The following is a 21,603-nucleotide window of genomic DNA, read 5'->3' as shown; positions in this document are numbered from 1 at the left end:
TATAGTAAGCGCGACGCGACGGCTTGGTCGCGATCGCTGGAAGTCATCTCAATTTGATTTTTCCAGCGACCACAGCCTGATGTCGCCGGCACTGTAAGCGTAGCCTAGGCCGATACTGGCAAAGTCACACAAGAACAGGGGTGGGCAACTCCAGTCTTCAAAGGCTACCAACAGGTCAGGGTTTCAGGATATCCCTGCTTCAGCACAGGTGGTGCATCTGTGCTGAAGCAGGGGTATCCTGAAAACCTGACTTGTTGTTGGTCCTTGAGGACTGGAGTTGCCCACCCCTGCTCTAGGACAACTGAGTGCATGTCTAATACAGAGAACACGTCTAAAACAGAGAACACGTTATGTGTCTTCTTCCTGTTTCAAGTCTTAGGCTGCAGACATAGTGCACGCGACCGCGCATGCGGCACAAACAAATGCATGTAAGTGCACCAGTCCGGCCATGCTGCGCGCTATGCGGATTTTGAGCAGACGGCCGCGGTTTCCCCCAAATGAGGGTGAACCAGCATGATGACGTCACGGCCACGCCTCCCCGTCGCGTGTGAACGGAGTCCACACATCTCTCAGGCGACAGGCGCGCGTGCCTACTTGCGCTCTGACGCGCGCACGCCATGGCCCAGCGTTATTTTGCAGTTAGTGGGTAACACTGTGTTCTGGTTGCTACAGTAAATCTGCGCCTGGCGTCCAATTACTCAGTGCGTTAATAAGAAGGGGCTATTTTCTCGTTATCAAGTAGGTTTTGCAAAATAGAGACATATCTACAAAAAGCGAGATGTTGAGTGATAGAAATGGGAACTTAACAATATATTGAAAAAGAAGCAAAAAAGGGGGGGGGGGGACTCTAAGCATTCACATTAAAAAAAAGATTCCAGAAATTCATTACCTGGAGCCCAAGTGCTACCTTATAAGTGTGGGCTTTAGTCTTCCACACATCTATAAACTAAACGTATCTGTCTCTTAAGCAGGAAACTCAATTATTTGGCAGAATTTGTAAAAAAAAAAATACCCTCAAAACATCCAGTTATTACAAAAACAACTTGTAGCCTCTTGCAGGGTCTCCATGCCAGGGACTAGCAAATTGGGAGTCCCTCGCAGAAATATATTGCTGGCCTAGAAATTACACCCATCCTCTAGACCAGGGGTGGCCAACCCGTGGCCCGCGTGACGATACTCGGGGATCAGCCACTTCTCTTTGTGGGGTATTCTCACGAGTCCCCCCTGTGGCACCCCAGCTGCCCTGCACGATGGGACCGGAGGCCTCCCTCCTAACTCCCCCCCCCAGGTAAAATTCTGAGAGGGGAAGGGGAATTGAGTGCGAGAGGAGTGGGATTGAGTGGATGAGAGAGAGAGAGGAGGGTGGGAAGGGAGAGAGGAGGTGGGAGAGAGGGAGAGGAGGTGGAGAGAGAGAGGAGGGGGGAGAGCGGAGGGGGAGAGAGAGGAGGGGGGAGTGAGAGAGGAGAGCGGGGAGAGAGAGGAGGAGGGGAGAGAGAGAGAGGAGGAGGAAGAGAGAGGAGGTGAGAATGAGAGAGGAAGGGGATTGAGTGGGTGGGAGAGAGGAGGGCAGAGTGAGAGGAAGAGGGGTGAGTGAAAGAGGAGGGGGGCAGTAGGACAGTGGTCCACTAAATATTGTGCACCCATTTATAGGCACGTCTGAAAATAAAGTTGGCCAACTCCTTCCGTGCCATAATATCTCTGTACAAAGTCAATATGCTGAACATATTAACTTTACATGTCCATGAAGTAGCGATACGAATAGGATGTACACACGGGTGTAACATAATAACAGCAATCGTTATCACTAAACTATATGTTCACAATATAGGTTAATAAAAAAATCCAGAAAAACTTTCATTATACAAACGCGTATATCATAGTGTCCTCATAGTGCTTGGAACCTCGACCAATTGGTTAGTTTCCCAGTTCTCATTCATGACACACATAGATCAGCTTAGCCATCATTAAAAGCCTGGGATTATATCTGCAGAAACAGCTTCCATGTGCTGTTTCATGATGGTGTTTATAATGCCATCTTTGTAACAATATAATATCATTGCATGACACACCATAACTAGCCATAAAAGCCCCAAAACACAAATATATCATCATGCCGGCCTCGTTTTAGATAAGCATGCCTATCTTTCACAGAAACATCAGTTTAAAGATAAAATGTGTGAAATGGTGTGTGGGGGATTATGCTGCCCACTAACACCATGTCATGCCGCCACATTTGCACATATGGTTTGTAAGCCAGATTTAGCAGAATCCTCCTAAATCTATTTGCCATGCTGTAAAGCTAACTGCATTCAACATCGTAGAGGAATAATCACCGTTTTCTGTGCAGAACAGAAGACTATATTCCCCAAAACAATAATCATGTTATTACCGAAATAGACACAGAAGTTCTAAGTGTCCACAGTTTTCTGCACAGTAAATATTGCGACAATCTATTGTAAACACGGTGGATACCAGTAAAACTGAAATGTAAATAATGACCAATAGCCGAGGATAAACAGCTGATGAAACCCAGCACAATAGTAAATTCAAACTTAAATAATGATTACTGTTGAAGAATGAACAAGGTAAAAATTTGATAACATTTCTTGCAAAGCATGTTTATTAGACCAATGCAATTCAACCTATCTACAACTGACCTATTGTAGACTTGAACTCTTTTGCCAATGGCGACACTACATCACGAAATAAGTAGGTGTTACAATACCCATATGGTGAATGACCAGTAGTGCTAAATGACCAACCGTGGAAAGAAAACTTGGCTGTAAATATGAACTTGTTTTGCAGCTGTTTAGAACCATCTGTCAACAGCAATGTGTTATTGTCATTTGTAATGTTCAATACCCGCAATATCACCAGTGGTTAGCCTGAAGCTAATGTTGCAGACCACAAAGGCAGGTTGATGGGAGAATAACTCAGTAAATGGGGCCATTTTGATGGTGTTGTCAAAATAGGGCATGGTTTTTTTTGGTTCACTTTAGACGGTTATATTCCTGTGATACTGGCGCCTAGAAAAACTTACAGTAAAAGCACTGAGGTCAAATACGGGCAGAGCAAAAGACATCTTGAGCGAAAACCTACCATTGTGTGGTGTTGATATGTGGGACTTCTATGGTCACAACTCTCTTGCGTCAGCAAGGACACTGCCTGAAACTCCTCAGAGTGAGGCTTGTTGGGAAAACTCACATGCAAGGGAAGGTGGAAAGCTGGGAGCCCGTCGCTCTCCTCGTCTTCCATTTTCTGCCTGCTTGTCACCATGGATACCTCTCCATCTGCTTCCCCATACGGAGAGGCTGGTCGCTTGGAAGACATCCTGGAAGGAACAAAAGAGGAGAAAATAATGAAACCTCCACATAAATCCTTAATGCCGTCATTGTGTTGTTAGGGGCCATTGTAGCAGAAATGGCTTTTTGTGCTTGAAGCAAGCAGGAAACCATCCAAATACCACTGCAAAGCATACACATTCAAGAACAATGGCCAAGCAGGTAGCAACAGAACACGGCTTGTTTGTTATGAGAATAATCAACTAATAGCGCATTCTTTTTGGCTTCTAAAATGAGAAATTTCACCTATACAACATTATCCACTAGAGGCCTTCTTCTGGGAAATGCTAGTTACATTTTATACAGTCATATTTGAGTCACTATAAGAGACAAACACATTCGTACATACACCTTGATTTAGAAATAACATTTTGCGTGGAGATAATCTCAGCTACTAATGGAAAATATTTATGTCTCTCCACTAACTGGATCCTTGATATGAGTGAATGTACAGAGTATCCATTAATAGTGCCGCACACCACTTACAGATAGACATCATCGGCACTTGGAAGATGCTCTTGACATGTTTTGACAGCTCATAAGTAATATGTATTTCACAGATTATATTTACCTACATGATATTCAGTGATCTAGCTGCAACAATTTTAGTTAACAAGTAGTATCTTTTGAATAGCGTGAATATTTAAATATAGTGGCACAGTCACAATGGAGTTCATTTAATTATGTTGAACAAAGTTCAGCTACATGTATGGGAGGAACATTAGCTTGTTAACAAAGTCCTTGTATAATTATATCCTACACTACAATAGTAGTGCACTGTGTACACATTCAGATGGATTCTGAAATATATATCTTCGATTACACTCTGTAATCATCTAAAGCTGTTGTGACAAAGATTCAACTATCCAAAAGATCTACACGGGTTAAATTTGCTAAAAAAGAACATTACAGCTACACCTAACATCCCTTATTATAGTATATTCCTAAGCAGAGCCAAGATACTTAACTAAAAGCAGCAGTTCATGCTCAGGTTAATAGAATAAACTCTATAACGAGGCAGAATATCTGAGGATACGTCTAGCTCCCTACAGCTTCTTGTCGTTAGAGAAAATATAACTTAACATAGTCTCAAAACACAGACAAGATCTGCCATTGATTTTATGTGACATTCAATGCACTGACCTTAACCCACAGTAATAACTGCTCAAAGTAGCTGCTTTCTACGCCTGTGTGGAAGGGCTAAGACTAATCTAGAGTTGGATGGTGGATGTCAGCAGCTGATAGTAATGACTGGAGCCAATAATATTTGGGCTCTTTGTTTTGTAAGTAGAATAATCTTTAGGAGATGTGTAAGGGCTGAATTAGTAGCACAGTGGTAATGTACCATTCTTTGAAGCATGTCAACCCAGTGCCAATCCCAATGTTGGCTTCCCCTGTGACATTGGGCAAATCTCAGTGTGCCATCGGCACCAACATTAGATTCTAAGCTCTATAAGACAGGAACATGTGTAGAGCTAGATAAGAAAATAACATTATTATTGTTACTCGATATTGCTTTATTTATTAAGCAATTGAGACATGCAAACATAACCTTTTAAAGAAGAACTGAATATGACTAACATTTATCATATAGATCCATTAACGATTTTTGCAAGCAACATATCAAGAACTATAAATGTAAATTATATTCTATAGCTGAGGATCAATGACTCATGTTAATAAAAATATGACTTGAATTAGCTTGCTTTATACAGTCCGCCATGTATTCAAAATATCAATCTTATGCTATTTAGCCAAATTGTAAAAAAAAAAAAAAAATTAAATTAAAAAACAAATCCCAGCTGGCACAAAAATGTTACCGTAATACTGTGTAGCCAAGTCCCCCTGGGCTACTAATTCTCTGGCCCCTCTAGCACTGTAAGTCCCAGTAAGAGGGGGCAGTGTTGGGAACAAACCCTGCAGGGCCTGGTTATATTGTTACATGTGTGTTACCTAATAAAGTTCAGGAGTAGCCTGGTATTAAAAGGGGGGCCTATGACTGATAGGAGGCCGGCTTACAAGCCCCTCCCCTGGGATGGAGGGGGTTTCCCTCTAGAGGTTAGGGTAAGGGTTCTGGGAGTTAGTTCTGTGCTGCCCTCCCTGCTATGAGGACACAGCAGTAAGTGTCTCCTGGACAGGAGTGGGCTGAGGCCTTGCCCTGTTAGGGGGTAAGGTATGCTGAGGGGTGCTCAGGGCCTCAAGCCCGGGTACTGCCTTCAGGTAATGGAACCTGTAATATCTATGATGTACCCAATAAACCCCAGTTATACCCTCTCTGATGTGATGTCTGGAGTGTGAGTACCCAGAAGAGTTGCCTATGAGGTTCATCCTGGCTGCACCAGGATCCTCCTGGGCTGGAGGCGCAGCGCTGACCGACGAACCATCCCTGAGAGCCTGTCCTGATGCCTCCCTATACCACCGCAGAGATCTCAGGCCTTCTGTTCTACCTCACAGGTTTGCACCCGCACCAGAATACATGACCTCACTTAGGGTGGGGGAAAAAGTGCTACAACTGTTTTGCGCTTAGAAATATACTCCGGAAAAGTTCACAATATCATAATAGGCTAACAAAATGTGGCTTATAGACACCTCTCAAAGTGGCAAACATGGGTATGTCTCAGGCCGAGCTTATAGTGCCGGCAATGGCGCTAGCGAAAGTTGTAATTCGCTTTCCGGCGACGTCGCGGGCAACAAGGTCTTTGATTGGTTCAGAGGTTTATCACATGTAGCGACAGCCTCTAAAAAATATAATTTGACCGGCTTCAAAAATTCGCGCCGCCACATCGCTCCGTCACGCTTTCTGTAAGCGCTTGCGACAGCGACAATGCATTTGTTTTCGAGTGACGTTACGACGCCGTCGTGATCACTATAAGCGCAGCCTCGGTGGTAAAAGTTTTAGATCTAGTTGTGATTCATTTAAGTAGATTAATTAACCACTACAAACAGTAGCTTAAGCCAATTATACAGCAGATATCTCTCAATTCCCACAAATCACCCAGTGTCTCTTACTCTTTTATCTATTAATAGATTTGTATGGTATTGTACCAAGACTTGTAATTATACAAAAAAGAACCGGAACTGAAACAGCTTGCCTAATGTATGGCATAATTACAGTTTGGGCACAAAAGTGCTTTTCCAATTAAAAAGGCCAAATCCCACAGGATATAAAAAGGTAACTTACATGTAAAATTAAGTTACATATTCTCATAGTAGGCTAAATCTTTCAATCTATAACTAAACATAACACAGTGACACTTGTATAGCTTCCTAATTCATGTTTCATGGCTTTTTGCCACTTTGGCTATAACTTTTTTTTTTTTTCTTAAGTGGGGTAATACACAGTTAACAATGCATTGATTAGGAGGCTTTGCTTGGAAAAACACACCATGCGTTACTGGCTGTCTAGAATTAAATGCAAATGTTTATTGAAAAAATAAACACTTCAATCTCAAATCGGTCTTAAATAATGTGACATTATTTTGATACATACCAAAGACAATGACATATAAATAAATCGCTTTAGGACATGAATATTCTATTAACTGATGTAGGTCACAATAAAACACCCCAATAGTGTGTATGAGACATAACTACAAAGAGCTAGCGGATTTCAATCTTATAAATGCATATTAAATATATCAAATAAGAACTGAAATGGAATATTGTTATTCCCAAAAAAAACCTCTTATGGCGAGAATGTGTAAGAATTGTTTTGGCATTTTTTCGAAACTCTACTTCACAAGGAAGTATCTATCAGTATTTATTTATTTATAAAAATGTTTTACCAGGAAGAAATACATTGAGAGTTACCTCTCGTTTTCAAGTATGTCCTGGGCACAGAGTTAAATGACAAATAATACATGGTTACAAATACAGTTACATAAGTGAACAGGGTATACATTATATACAAGACATTGCATGCACAGTTAAGATGCTATATATTATGGGAGTAACAGTATGGTCTTCAAACTCATTGATCTAGAAGCACAGACATCTGATACTATAAAATAAAATATTAGGTCCATATTAGGTCCTGCTTATTGAGATATTTTGAATGAAACTCATGACATTCTTTTTCAGAGAAGTAGAAACAGTAAGATATTGGCTGTGCCTAAAGCTGTGAAGAGGTGAGGGAAGTATTTTGCTGAAATCTGGTACAATAGGACTCTTTGAAATTCTGTTGCCAATTTGTCTGCTTTAAAATCTGTTGTTCTATGGCTATTCCCATAAACTTCACAAAGTCCCAGCTGTATAAACCAAGCTGGTGACAGAAGATGGTATAGAGAAGGCTAAGAAAGGAAGGGGCGTCTAACACATTGACCACTGACTGAGCCAACAAGGATAAAGGGCCCTTGATGGAGAGAGGTAATCATCCATTACTGTTTGTTTATTTTACCTCCTCCACCATAAGACTGAAACCTTTTTTTTGTGGGGTTTTTTTTGCCCATTACCCAAACCCATCCCCCAATGAAAAGTCTTTGTGTCCGAAAAGGGTGGGAGATCTCCATAATGCTGGTGATTTTCAGCCTCAATCTTGAAATAAGCAATCGGTGGCCAGGGCATCACATCATCCAGACGCTATTTCTGGGAAACTGCTTAAATCAATATGAGAAATGTACCAACCATCGATCTGATTGCTTCAGAAAAATAATAATTTTGCAGGTTATAACACGGATCCCTCCACAATTCCAATCATTCTTACAAGTATTCACCAATCTGATATTTTATTTTATTGTAATTCTACTAAGAAATCATGTACAGTAAGCGTTCCATCAAATAACATGACTTCTACGAGTTTAAAATAGTTGCCGTGTTGAATACTAATAAATAGACTAACAAAAAGGGTAAATATCCCGGACTGCAATAGGATAAGATAGAACAAAGGAAACAGCTATAGAACATTCATAAGGCTTCTTAAAAAGTTTCATTCTGAAAAATGTTTTAAAACTTTGAGTATTATGATTGTGACACAGGTCAAGTGAAGAAGCCAGGTCATATTTTGTAACTCTGGGGACAGAATAGCCTTTTGGTTCAAATCAATGGCCGATTGGAGGGGAAACCAAGTTCTCTCTGTGTGCAACTGGTGTTCACTTCATATCGTTGTGTCTCAAAGAACAAAACAGTGTCATCTCTTTAGAGGATATGTTCTTTTGTGGCTGTGTACTCTAGCAGTGACACCTATGAAGTAATAATTCTAACAAAAATATAAATCAACTGTATGATTAAGCCATTTAAAAGGAAGGGGAATTCCCCACATTGGAGTCTCAGGTTTTGTGAGCTTCCTACCATTTCTAGAGCACAGACACCTTTACATGAATACATTCAGTTAGAAAGTACGTCTGCAGAACTGAGAACTCAGTCGTTGACTGAGCCACCTGTGCTGAAGCGGAGATATCCTGAATAGCTGACCTGTTGGTGGCCCTTGAGGAGTGGAGTTGCCCTCCCCTGCTCCTTTACATATACCTGTGATGATACATTGTTTGGCAAGTTTAAGGAGCAGGTAAAGAAAAACAAGCAGCGTCCGTAATGTGACACACTGGAGTCAAAGTGGCAGCACAAACATACCTCCAAACTGTATAAAGTGGCATAGATATTGTGTGTTTAATATCACATTATAATTACCACGTGGAGCTTGTTGTTGGTCTCCTTTGACAAGGTTTTTTAACTGTAGCTAAATGTATCTTTCTTTCCTTTCCCTAATCTGTACCCTTCTACTTTGCAAACGTCTTGGATGTGTATTATAGAGAAGTTATGAGAAAAGTATACCTTTGAGAAGTACCTCTTTAAGTATTGGTGCAAATATATACTGTATAGTGTAACAAGTGGCTCAGTGAGTAACGGCACTGACTAATAACAGCAACACGGAGTGTGAATCAGGGGAACCTGGTTCTTTTCCCGGTGTCGGCTCCTTGTGACCTTGGGCAAGTCACTTTACCTCCCTGTGCCCCAGGCCTCAAAATCATAGATTGTAAGCTCCTCTGGGCAGAGACTGTGCCTGTAATATTCTTTTGTACAGTGCTGCGTACGTGCATTGGGTCCCATTGGGAGAAATAAAGTTATTGTTATAAGCAAGTTTAAATCCAATAAATATGTTCTATGTTGAAAGTCCAAACATCTCCCAGGTAGCAGTGAAGCAAAACTACTGTACTTGGGATGTTTGCTGCGTTTTAAACAATCTAGAGGCAAATGCACAGTTAAGACCAAAATTAGGGTCAAATAAATTAGAGATCACAGTCAATTATCACCTATCTTTTACCAAATGTAGCCCTTACTTTCCCATAATTTCCATTAAAATTAAAATTGCCATGCCTCTAAAAAATGTTTTCACGAAATATACAAACATTTGTATTTTTTCATATGTTCTTCAAAAGCATGGTATATCCAATTAATAGCTCAAAATAGCATACAATTACAAAAAATTAAAAAAATAAGATATGGCAGACATAAAAAAGGAGTAGCTAACCTCGTGTTGCAATAAGTAACAGGTAGAAATGTGCAAAGCTGAATAGAAGGCATTCGCTACATTTTTAGTATCTTTTCCCCTGAATCTAATTCCTTGCGAAATGTTCGGTGAAGCCTCAAAGGGCGAATAATGTTGCAAAATGTCACAAGCTTTCAGCAAAAATATCGCCGGACACAAAGCCAGACATGGTGCGTACGCACTGTATACAGTCTCTGCATTAAGCCAAAATAGCCATTTTAGAGAAATTCGCAAACTAGCAAATGAAAAGACATTTCAATGCTCACCGACTTAACCCTTAATGGTGAATCACTTACCCCCTTTGACTTAGCCGTGGCTTGTTTTTCACGACTCAAAAAAGGAACATGTTGAATGCGATGTTTCGCCCAGCACCCGTCACAGCGCGGGGTTAAAAGATGTAGACAAGAAAAAGGTATCTTTTTAAATCATGGATTGGATCTTTAAAGCAACATTGTATTATTAGGATAAGTGGATCCTAGAAACTAACAATCCATTCAAGAAATAGCATATTGACCCTTTTTTGTGGCATTACCTTAGTCCGAGTGGCTGTTCCCCCAAGGCTTGTTTAGACTGGAGCCTACAAGACATGGTCATGCTAGACACAAAGGGGCTTTGTGTGACGCATCACAAATGGTTGTGTTGCTGTTAAACTGACACCAACAGCATCAGAGATGTTTAATATGGTAGGAAACGGAGAGAAACACACTTAATGAGGTGTTGCTTTCCATTGAAGGGAATTCATTGCAGTTGGAGACCTGGCACGGGTGACTAATTTCAGGGAGTGGTTACAGGAGTTAGGGGTCAAGTGAACAGGAGTAATAATAGAATGTATCAAAGTTTGAATGTTTAATCACTCTCTGAACAGATTAAACATCCAGGACTGAGGTGCTATTGACTGCTATTGCCTAAGAGATCGAAGTCAAATAGAACAAACACACTTGGCAAGTTTTGACGCCTGTGCATCTTTCTTGTATCATGCCCAGGAGCAAATACTAACTGCTTGATACATAGCCCTCCACCGCATTTTGGTAATGCCTATTTCATGTGGAAATTCATCGGGAGTCAAAATTCCAGGCTACTGTAGAATGTGAGGAAGCCAAGGGTTTGCCAAAAAGAGGGTAGACTACAAAAAGGGCTTGTTAACGCCTTCACTATTCAGTGGCTTAGGAATCTATGTTTTAAGTAAATACTGTGTCTAAAAATAATTATCAGTGGAGCCTTATAATTAAAAGAAAACATTGTCAAAGAAAGAATTTTTTTTTTTTGCAATCTATCAAAGATTTCTGTTTTGTTTAATAAAACTGATAAGCATTGTGACATATTGTCTCACTCTTGATGGCTTTCACTTTCAAACTGCAGTCACCATTTAAGAGTGGGTTTACATCTTCAAAAGGGGGGGGGGAGACCTCACTGTATGTATGTTGCCTTTCAATCTTGTTTTTAATACCAACCATAATCTAAAGCCTTAAAGATTTAGGAGTGCTCCCACAGGAGTGCTTTCATTGTGCACAATGCAGAGTGGTTTAAATCTATTTGCAACATGCTTTAAACGGACGCAGATGCTCTGTGGAGAAGTAGCACAGAACTACAGCTGCGATCCCCCAACAAAGCATTTTGGGAACAGATCCTCAGTTGCAGAAAAGTGTTTTCTATAACAATCTTCCAACTTCTAACTCACATGCCCTGAAACCAATGTAGCAGCCAGTCTTTGGTGTGGCGCTCAGAAGGAGCATTTCACAAGCTTTCGGGGACTACTGTGAATCTACTTTATGGCATTTTAAATGTTTACCAATGAAATCTGCAGAATGCATGCTGCTCTTCATGCACTTATATATTTCTTTTTATTTGGGATTTTTTTCCCCTTACTTTTTGTTCTGTGGGGCATAAAAATATTAAGAGGTCTTTATTCCATCTGTTGCCAGAGACCATCAGCATTAAAAGTTTTGCTGGTGCCTGAGGCATCAAAGAGGTTATAGAAGCGATAGATGTAAGCGTAATAAGTGCCAATCTATGTAATGGGAATGATCCGTTTAAGCATGATATATTGATAAAATGATGTGACGATTTCCCGCACTCTTTGCATACCCTTAGTATACAACAATCATTTACGTCTCCCTAACGGAGGCCAATTATGGCTCAGAACTAAACATATTTCAACATTCTGTGAGCCTTTTAATAGGGTTCATATTACTGTGGTTATTCATTAAACTGCAATAGTGCCAATCGGGGCACTATCGAGTTTAATGAATAACCCCCTGCATCTTACTTCATTTGTTCATTCAAACCACAGACGATAATGTGTTAAATACATTTGACATTTGTTCTCAGACCAGGTAGTATAAACAGGGGTATTATTTCTATTAATCAGTGGGTCTGTGGTAATTTATTACATACGGAATTATGTTTGGAAATGTCCGCTAACTGCCCCTTACATGTTGTTATTTTCTTGTCCTTAAAACCAGCCCACATCCCGAATAGATAATTAAAATACTAATTTCTCCCACAAAAGCAGCTTTCTTTGTAGGATGAATAACTGATTACTATTGATTTCTATTCTGGATTTAGAGAGACCACTACACAAACAAATAATTCTGAGAAGGGTAACTACTATAATACAGAATGTGGCTGCAGCATCAGCAATGTGATTGAACACTAAGGCTTTGGTCCCGCTGCGTCCGGCGGTGCGCGCGGCAGCGGACCACCAGCCCCTTTCCTCCAGTGTGGAGGTCCCCGCTGGCTCCTTACTACTTGGCTGACTGCGTGCTGTGACACGTCAGCCGGCCGATGCTGCAAGCTCCTAGTGATTTGCAGCTCTGACGCGTCACTTGGTGCGGCAGTCAGCCAATGAGGGAAGGAGGGGAGGGAAGGAGCTACGGATTGGGAGGCGGCTTGGGAGGGGAGCAGGGAAGGAGCTGCGGGGGAAAAGTGTGTGAGTGTATATGTATGTGTGTGTGTGCATGTGTTGTGTGTGGGGGTGGTGGTGGTGGTGGGGGGGGGGGGTGGACGCCACCACGGCACCACGATCTCAGACCTGGCAAAGTTTTACCACACACCCCCCCCCCCTCCCGCCCGCTCCGGCTCCCTACAGACCGCATATCGCGGTCTATTGCCTGTCAGCACGCCGCCTGTCTGCAGTGCGGGCGCGCTGACTGAGGGAGCGGGGCCTTAGCCTTACTCTTTACCTGGTATTACAAATATAAGTCTCATGTTTAAAAAAAACATTAATCTGTTCTAAATAGTGAGAAACACGGTCTAATTTTCTTACATACTTTATACTCACTATAGAGAGAGTATAAAGCTGTTTAATATATATTCACCATCTAAAGCTTGTCTTTTTTCTAACACGAACAGTTAGAAAAAACTACTTTATTGCTTGCTGACTTTACTGCTAAATGTTATATACCTAAATTTAGGGAGAAAAAAAAATAACCTATTTCTACCATTTCACATAGCTTGGCTTAATGAAAAACAAAATGACCGGCCAGGTGCAGCCTTACAGAAGCCGTGTTTAGGTTTTATTTTTCTTTGGAAATAACTTTGGTTTGGAATAAATGGACCTGCTTTTGCTCAATGTTAAGTAAGTAGTAAATAATCCTCAGGATGATGAACTGATCGTTCTGAAAGTAACCCAGCTATGTCTCTGAATCAATAAGGCAGTGAGAAGGGAGCAGTGACTGGTCGTTCAGAACACACGTGTGTGTGTTCTCCTGGGTCTCAGAAGTCCGGCCAATAGGAAGGGAAACGGACTCAAGCTTCTCGCTGGGGGACGCTCCTGAAATGGGGCAGTATGGACGGCAGACGTGAGGCATATCATCTCACAGGGTATAAAAAGGGGGCATAAATCAGACGTTAGATGAGCTTTAGTGTTACACAAGTTTCTAATTAAAACCTAGGAGTTGTTCATGAAAAGGTAGTTGGAGCTCTATAAAAAGTGCCCTCCAGGGCAAAATTTACCATCAGCACGGAGTCAAAAGGCCACCAGATACTGCTGTTTTGCAAACTTTACACACAAGACATTCCAGTGCAGTTTAGCATGTGGCAAACAGATATCTTAGCGGCTGCGTGAAACCATCACGTAACAATACCCGCTGTTGTTTCTGTGGATAGCCGATGACGAGGGAATACAAAGCTTTCTCAAGGATGGCAAATACACAAATCTCTCCTTTCAAAATAGCAAAAAAAGTCCAGTCATTTTTACAAATGTTTGTGTTTGCAATATACAAAAAGCTACCTGAGTGAGCTATGTCATCTTCACTCCAACGCATTCTGTGTTCTGTTCTGTGAAAGACCCCATTCAGTTAAGTTTCAGCTCATTATAGCAAAACTTCCCTTTACTTACCAAATATATAAAACATTTACATATATATATATATCACACAGGATTCTTCATTAAACTGTAACAGTACCGATCGGGCTATGACACGGAAATTCTAATCGACTTCAAAGGGCGTTTCCGTGCAATGGTGCCCCGATTGGCACTATCGCAGTGTAATGGATAGTCCCTATATCATTTAACAGAAAAAATAAACATGTCATTTGACGCGTGGGCACAGGGTTGAGTGAAACTCTATGGTTACTCAGAGTGACGCCAGAGATGTAACCACTTATATTTTTATTAAGAGTGCCAACGTTATTTTGTTCCCCTGAGACACTAGATACTTTTATTTGTTACCAAATCAGTAAATTACCACACTATCTTGACGCAATCTGAATGATTTTTCCCTGCACAAACAGAGCTTCAATTTACAAGCTATTATATATGACACAGCCAGGGCCACATGGCCACCAATAGGAGGGGGGAGGAGGACTGTACTGGGACCTGGCAGAGAGCTGGCTGATACTGGAAGTCCGGGTCTGACTTCTGGTGTCAGACAGCGGAGCCCCCTTCCTCTGCCGGGCTCTTCCTCCTACATGCAGTGGATGGTCCCAACCTCTGCTCCACCACTGCGGGATTCTGCCACACCTAAGTTTGGGCATTCACCCGCCCTCCAACAACATCCCAGGGCCAAGGTCAATATTGTAGTGCTGGGCCCCAGAATAGCTGTTGGCGGGTCTAAGCACCGCTAGAGAGCACACTTACAGACCATATCCAAATGTAGGGTTCCAAATGAAGTGGCAGTGGCAGAAATTCCGTTTTATCTGTGTAACTACATTAAAGACACAGCCTCGGGTAGCAGGTCAAAAACGTTTTTGTTCAACAACAATCAGTGCAATTGGCTTCTATGAAAAGATTAATTCCCCATTAAAGTAACTGTTTTACTTATTTGTATCTTGAGAAGAGCCAAACGTATTATTTTTTTACAACATCCACGGAATTTAAGCAAATCAGCTACTTAGGCGTATTGATACATCTTATTAGGTAGTACACAGGTCTAGATCGCCCCAACCAGCACGTTAGTGGCTGTTCTAGAAGTACAATGGGTTAAAGATAGGGAAGAAAGCAGCATCCCGTTATCCTTCCCAAATTGATGATAAATCGCATAGCCAATCGGACTGTGATCCTACTTAGAAGAGACTAAGGCCGTCTTTGTTTTACCCCATTAAACTGAAATTGCCAGCGGAACTTCCTGCTCGCCTTGGATGCAAAAAAAAAACACAAGGGCAAGAACAAAGTGCTTTATGTAACGCTGCCATCAATTATCAATGCTGCAGCCAGGAAACAGGGAGATCATGAACAGGGGATTTTATTTTTAAAAGATACGTTCTCAGTCTCTCCCAAATCAGCTGTGCAGAGGAGTGAAGTAGCAGTTTCATCTTAGGAGAGATAGATGCCCAGCTTGTAATGAACAAACTCGAACACCATTTCATCACCAATAGAAGCACATCGGAATTTCCTATTTTATGATGTAACTTTGCATGTTTGGCTTCAACTATTCATATCTATCGGCAAGATGTTTCCCAATGAACCCTGAATCCCAGGATTTCACCAGAGTTGTTGTCACATTCATGGGTTATAGATGTTTTCAAGATGCTACAATATACATCAGTTCAGGGGTGGTCAACGCCACAAGGGCACCAACTCCAGTTCTCGTTGGCTGAGCCCCAGATTGAGCCACCTGAAGCAGGTATATCCTTAAAACCTGGCCTGTTGGTGGCCCTTGAGGACTGGAGTTGGCCATCCCTGCATTAGTTGAAGGAAAATGTAAAAAAAATGGTGGTAACACATTTACTAAATCCGGTTAAAACTACGGAACAGATTTTGGTGCCCAATCTTCAAAAGATGTGTGTACCACAGAGGTATGCAACATAAGTCTCATCTATGTATAATAGCTTCATTAGAACGAACCAGTAAGCCAGTGATATCTACACTTATTGGAGAGTTCAAATGCACCATAAATCTTCCTCCATAAAGTGAAACACATGTTAAAGAACACAATACGAAACATGAAAGCAAACAATTCATCATTATACCCCAGCCACACACACAACATAATATTATTATATCGTTCAAATAAATGTTGCAAAGATGAATGGGGCCTGAATGCTCTGATTAAATGGACTTCTCCGGTTTCATGTGCTCATTTTTTATACATGCAACACTTTATCACACAATATATATATATGTAGAGGTATCAGTAACGTGTTAGCCGAGCTTCAATAATCAAAAAATAAATAGATGATACCGTTTTGTGGCTAACGAAATGCTTTTATTTGTGTGAGCTTTCGAGATACACTGATCTCTTCTTCCGGCGATGTTACAATGAATGAAGCAAGCAAAAGGTATACTTAACAACAGTGTCTCTTGGAATGTTATCTGTGCTAGTCCTTCCCCCGGTGTGGATGTGTTTTATGGCTAGAAGTGTCAAAAGGTTCCTGAAAGCAAGTGATGTAAGAGTGTGTGTGTGTATCAGTGTGAATAAAAATGAATGGAGAGCCCACAGTATATACAGTACAGTGCTTTACAAAAGGGTGGGTGGGTGTGGAAATGTGAGAGATTGTAGCACAACTAAAAGTGTGTGTGGATACTATGTGGTCCCTATTGGTGTATAGGGATGGAAAAACAAGGAGTATTAGTATGTGTAAGAGACAGCTGTGTGTGCATACATATAGCACAGTATGTACAGACATGGCCTTTAGCGCACAAGTGAACTCTCTTCCCATGAGCGCTAAAGGCCATGTCTGGAGGTGGAGAAAGGTTTTGGTCTTAGTGCTGTTCAGCATCATCACACTAGTTATGGGGTGGACAACTCCAGTCCTCAAGGGCCACCAACAGGTCAGTTTAAGGACATCCCTGCTTCAGCAACCATGTGCAAAGAGCTTACTATCTAATTATTACCTACACATGATGACACTTATTTTGCTACTTATTTTGCACGCAAGACTTTGAACCCTAAAATTGTATCATTTTGCTTTACATATGCATAATTAATTAAGGCTTCCCCCTAGATCAGGGGTGGAGTTGCTTACGCCTGCCCTAGTAACATGTGGCAACCATAAAAATAAGACACAGGAGCGCTTTGTATTAGTCACATGTTCACTAACAGCGCTTGTCCCAGCATAACCCAATTTCATCTCAACACAAGGCTTAAGACTGACTGAGTCCTGCACGATCTAGTCCTTAATGGAGAAGGAGTGGCTCAGTGAGTAAAGACACTGATTGGTCACCGAGTTTGAAGCAGGGGAACCTGGTTCAATTCCCGGTGTCGGCTCCTTGTGACATTGGGCAAGTCACTTTATCTCCCTGTGCCTCAAGCACCAAAAACATAGATTGTAAGCTCCACGGGGCAGGGACCTGTGCCTGCAAAATGTCTCTGTAAAGCGCTATGTAAAACTAGCAGCACTATACAAGAACAAACAATTATTATTATAATTAATGGGTGCTAACTCCTTTATCCCTCTAACGGCATAATGTGTATACAGAGTGAAACAAAAATAAGGCGTAACAAATATATTGATAAACGTGATAAAATCAAATGCTGCCTAAACACTTGATTGTTTTGTAATGTGCATATAGACGGAAGATATACAAAGTGCATAGGTAAACATATTGGTTCCCGCTCTAACACTGCAAGACAATGAAAAACTGTACTATGTTAAACTTGGATCTCAAACATCACATGCCCCAAAACTAGGCCGACCCATCACCCACTCAGTGCAGTATTTTTGGGGTGTTACTGTAACTACAGAAAATATACTGCAGTACCTGTGATTGGGACATGAAGGATTTCTATGCCTTTCAAATGGAAAACTCTTCCATGTTTTCTCCCTGTTAAATGTTTTTAATACAGAGTGAAGAAGGGCATCGTTCAGAAATTAAACTAGTAGTCTGGGGGCCAATATTACAAACGGACGCCTGTGTTAAATAGCCGAGGGTACCATCATTCACACTAACTGTGTCAGAACGGTTTTTAACAAAAGTCATTTTGTGCATTATTCATATTTCCGTATGAAGACTGCCGGGCCGGCACATGGAACCCATATGGTCCATGCCATGAGGTATCACACTAATCCTACTCCTTGTCACAATAATATTGCTGTGCTTGTGTTTTGATTTATGATACAAGCTGGCATGTCGGCATTCCCCATTTAAAGTAGCGTTTCAAGTTTGGGAAACCCCCCTACAAAATGTAAATGCTGCAATATAAGGCAGTACCGAGCATGGCTGCGCATTACAAACACCTAAAGTTTTTTTTAATAAAAGAAGGGAGACCCCCAAAAAACTCATACAACTTCCCTAAGACTTATAGCTGCTACTTCCCCAAAGTCTACACCTAAAACCGCCTTTCTTGTACATTCATCTACTGAAAACAAAGACCACTTTGGAGAAGAACTTTCTAGTTTGCAATTATCGGAGCTCCCAAGTCTACAAATGTATTAATATACAGCATTTTCTTTTGCAAGAACTCTTAACAGATTACCTTTTTGTCCCCACACATAAAGTGCTGCTTTAACTTCTCTCTTATAACAACTAAAACAGCAGTGCGTGTGCCCCCCAGATTATTTTCAAAGACACCATGAGCCTTGTCCTTTTACCTGGCAAAGTGTGAAGTTGTATTAATAGGGGAACTGGCTAAATTAGAAAACTGGTTAGCTTGCTTACTGCTAAACACCTCATACATTCACATATTTATTCCTGGCTTTCCACAACCCATTCAGTAAATAAGAAATACCACTGCATGTCTCAGACGGGACTGCAAGCCTCTCTTTCCCCTTTATGTGGAAGCATTGTTTGCTAAGCGATAATAGGGAAAGACAGGGATATGTACCTGTCTGAGACATGTCGGGTATTTTTATTTACTGTTCGGTGGAGGGTTTTTGTCACTTCTTTTTTTTACCCACCATACCATTTTTTAATGTCTGGTCACAACCTAGTCAAAAGTTTCTTAGGCAGAATAAACTGTGATGTTTGTCTTTGGTTGCATGTGAGAGAGAGCGTCCACACACCATGTGCCTGAATCTGGATTGCTGGACTAATTACACGCCCACACAAACACACTTTAAAACCCTCCATATGTCTCACTTAATTATTTCCAAAACTCTAACGTTTGAAGCATTATTTCGATGCCCTTGATTGTAAACGAAAGAAACGGAAGTATATGCCTCTCCTAACGTTGCTCCTTTGTAAAAGCGATACTAAAGTGCTTAATGGTTTCAGGCAACTTAGAACAAATGAAAGTTTATCCCTGCGGTGGCCAACTCCAGTCCACAAGAGCTACCAACAGGTCAGGTTTTCAGGATATCCCTGCTTCAGCACAGGTGGGTCAATCAGTGGCTTATTCGAGGACTGCACCACCTGTGCTGAAGCAGGGATATCCAGAAAACCTGAACTGTTGGTAGCACTTGAGGACTGGAGCTGGCTACATCTGAGTTTATCCTATGGTAGTGTGAAACGCAAAAGGGCATGCTTATCATTGTACGTGTTCAGCATCAGTTAACATGAACAACACCTCCGAGATGTACAATCAATCACGCGTCTTTTCAGGGCTGAAAAGCCAAAAGATTTGCATAGACTGCAATGTTGGATGCAATATTTAGTGCAAACACTATAAAACCAGGCACTGTAAATTATATATTATAGTCACTATAAATATAGAACTATAAAATGGGTGATTCAAAATGCTTACAGAAGCTCTTCAGATTTCAAACAGCATTTATGCCTGGAGTTCTGACCTTTTTATGACTATACAACCCTGTATTAATACTGTGTATTTATAAAGAGTAAATCGCTATGTACAGTTAAAAATACAATAATAATATTCATTAATATTAATTTAGCCACTTGATGCAGAAAGGGACTTTTTTGGGGTAGAGAAACATTAAGCTGTTTAACATATTTGGAGAATCAAACACATTTGGTTGTACAATACAATAAAGAGTGAACAGCTTTTATTTAATTGCCAATCTCTATACATTTGTTAACCCTTACATACATTCATAACCACTTTGCTGCAATGCAAAAAGCAAAGTGGTTGTATTATTTGATTTGTCAAACAAATCAAAAGCAATGAGTGGTGACAACCGAGAAGCCTTTACTATACACTGTCTCAAAGGAGCAAAACCCCAAGTCTGCTGTAAATAATGCAGCTCATTGTTTTGTGACATGTCCGATCCTGCAGGATCCCCAGTAAAAAGGGATATTCCTCTGTCCAGCACAGTGCTAGCCGATCCTGACAAGCAAGCAAAGCACCTGGAAATGCGGACAAGTCGAGGGAGCAGAAGAGAGAAAAGCATCCAAACCGAATCACTTCAGAGCTGTTGCACTAGGTTTTATACACGATCTGTCCGAGCGGGGGCATCTCCCAACTCCCGTCCTCAAGTCCCCCCCCCAACAGGTCAGGTTTGAAGGATATCCCTGCTTCAGCACAGGTGGCTCAATCAGTGGCTCAGTCTTTGACTGACATTGCTATGCATGTTTTGCCTTTTCAGCCCTAAAAGACTTGGGGTTGATCCCGGTAAATTATTCTTTGCTGACAATGTTTTAACAGCTTCGATAAGTGACTCATTTTCAGATTATAATAGTGAGAGTCCCGGCTAATACAATGTAATGTGCCACAACACTGAGCCACAAGTTACACCATAAACTTCCAGAATGGTTTCCAAGCCTGGAAGTTTGCGGGTGTAACAGAAGCATGAGACAATCATACTGATAGAGGAAATGTAAAGAAATGGTCTTAATTCAATCATTCATTATCATCATATCTTGCACTGCGCTGATCCTGCCAAATCAGACTTTCAGATAGTCTATTAACTTCCTAATTGATCTGTCGTGCTTCCCGCACTGTCCAAGCAACTACCCCTAACTGTGCTGTGCACTTAACCAGACACATTTGCATGCCCCCAACACAACAAAGTGGCAGAATATTGAGATGTTCGGGAATCACGCCTGGTCAGCTGATACAGAGCAATCCCCCAAATGTTACTGCAGCAGATCGCTCATATGTGGTACCAGTTGGAAAAAAGAGACCGACTAGATTTGTGCTTACAATAAAAAGCTACAGGTAGACCTAAACCGTGGCTGTATTAACCCCTGCACTGCTGAAGTACATTGGATACATGGAGGTGGTTTGCTTCCTTCAGTCCTTAAAGTGGCAAGTTAATTAAGTTATCGGTAACGTGACCTCATTTAGGATTTGAACAGTACCTTTCTATACGCGGGTAGCCTTTACGCAGTAAGCAAACTGGAGCTTTGTGTTAGAAGACTGGGAGTGTATGCAGAACAGAGGGCAGGTTTGTGTTAGATTGAGGCGTTGACTGACTGTGGCCACCCTCGTAGTAGTTTCGCATCTAAGCCAGGAGTGGCCAACTCCAGTTCTCAAGACTTCCAACAGGTCAGGTTTTCTG

General features: G+C 41.3%; 1 protein-coding gene across 14 annotated transcripts in view; it reads right to left on the bottom strand.

Moving 5' to 3' along the window:
- SOX5 (SRY-box transcription factor 5) overlaps nucleotides 1-21,603 on the bottom strand; it is a 913,923-nt gene that overhangs the window by 217,099 nt on the left and 675,221 nt on the right. For 11 of the 14 annotated variants that reach the window (XM_075602880.1, XM_075602877.1, XM_075602886.1 and 8 more), the window contains one exon: nucleotides 3,100-3,331. In XM_075602880.1, coding sequence (XP_075458995.1) covers nucleotides 3,100-3,330 — 231 coding nt within the window. In that variant the 5' untranslated portion in view covers nucleotide 3,331. The remainder of the gene's footprint in view (nucleotides 1-3,099; nucleotides 3,332-21,603) is intronic. The other 3 variants (XM_075602884.1, XM_075602885.1, XM_075602892.1) reach the window with 1 other exon arrangement.

Source organism: Ascaphus truei, chromosome 5 (genome assembly GCF_040206685.1).
Source record: "Ascaphus truei isolate aAscTru1 chromosome 5, aAscTru1.hap1, whole genome shotgun sequence".
Taxonomy (NCBI): domain Eukaryota; kingdom Metazoa; phylum Chordata; class Amphibia; order Anura; family Ascaphidae; genus Ascaphus; species Ascaphus truei.
The sequence above is the reverse complement of the archived record's forward strand: the minus strand, read 5'-3'. Positions and strand labels throughout refer to the sequence as shown.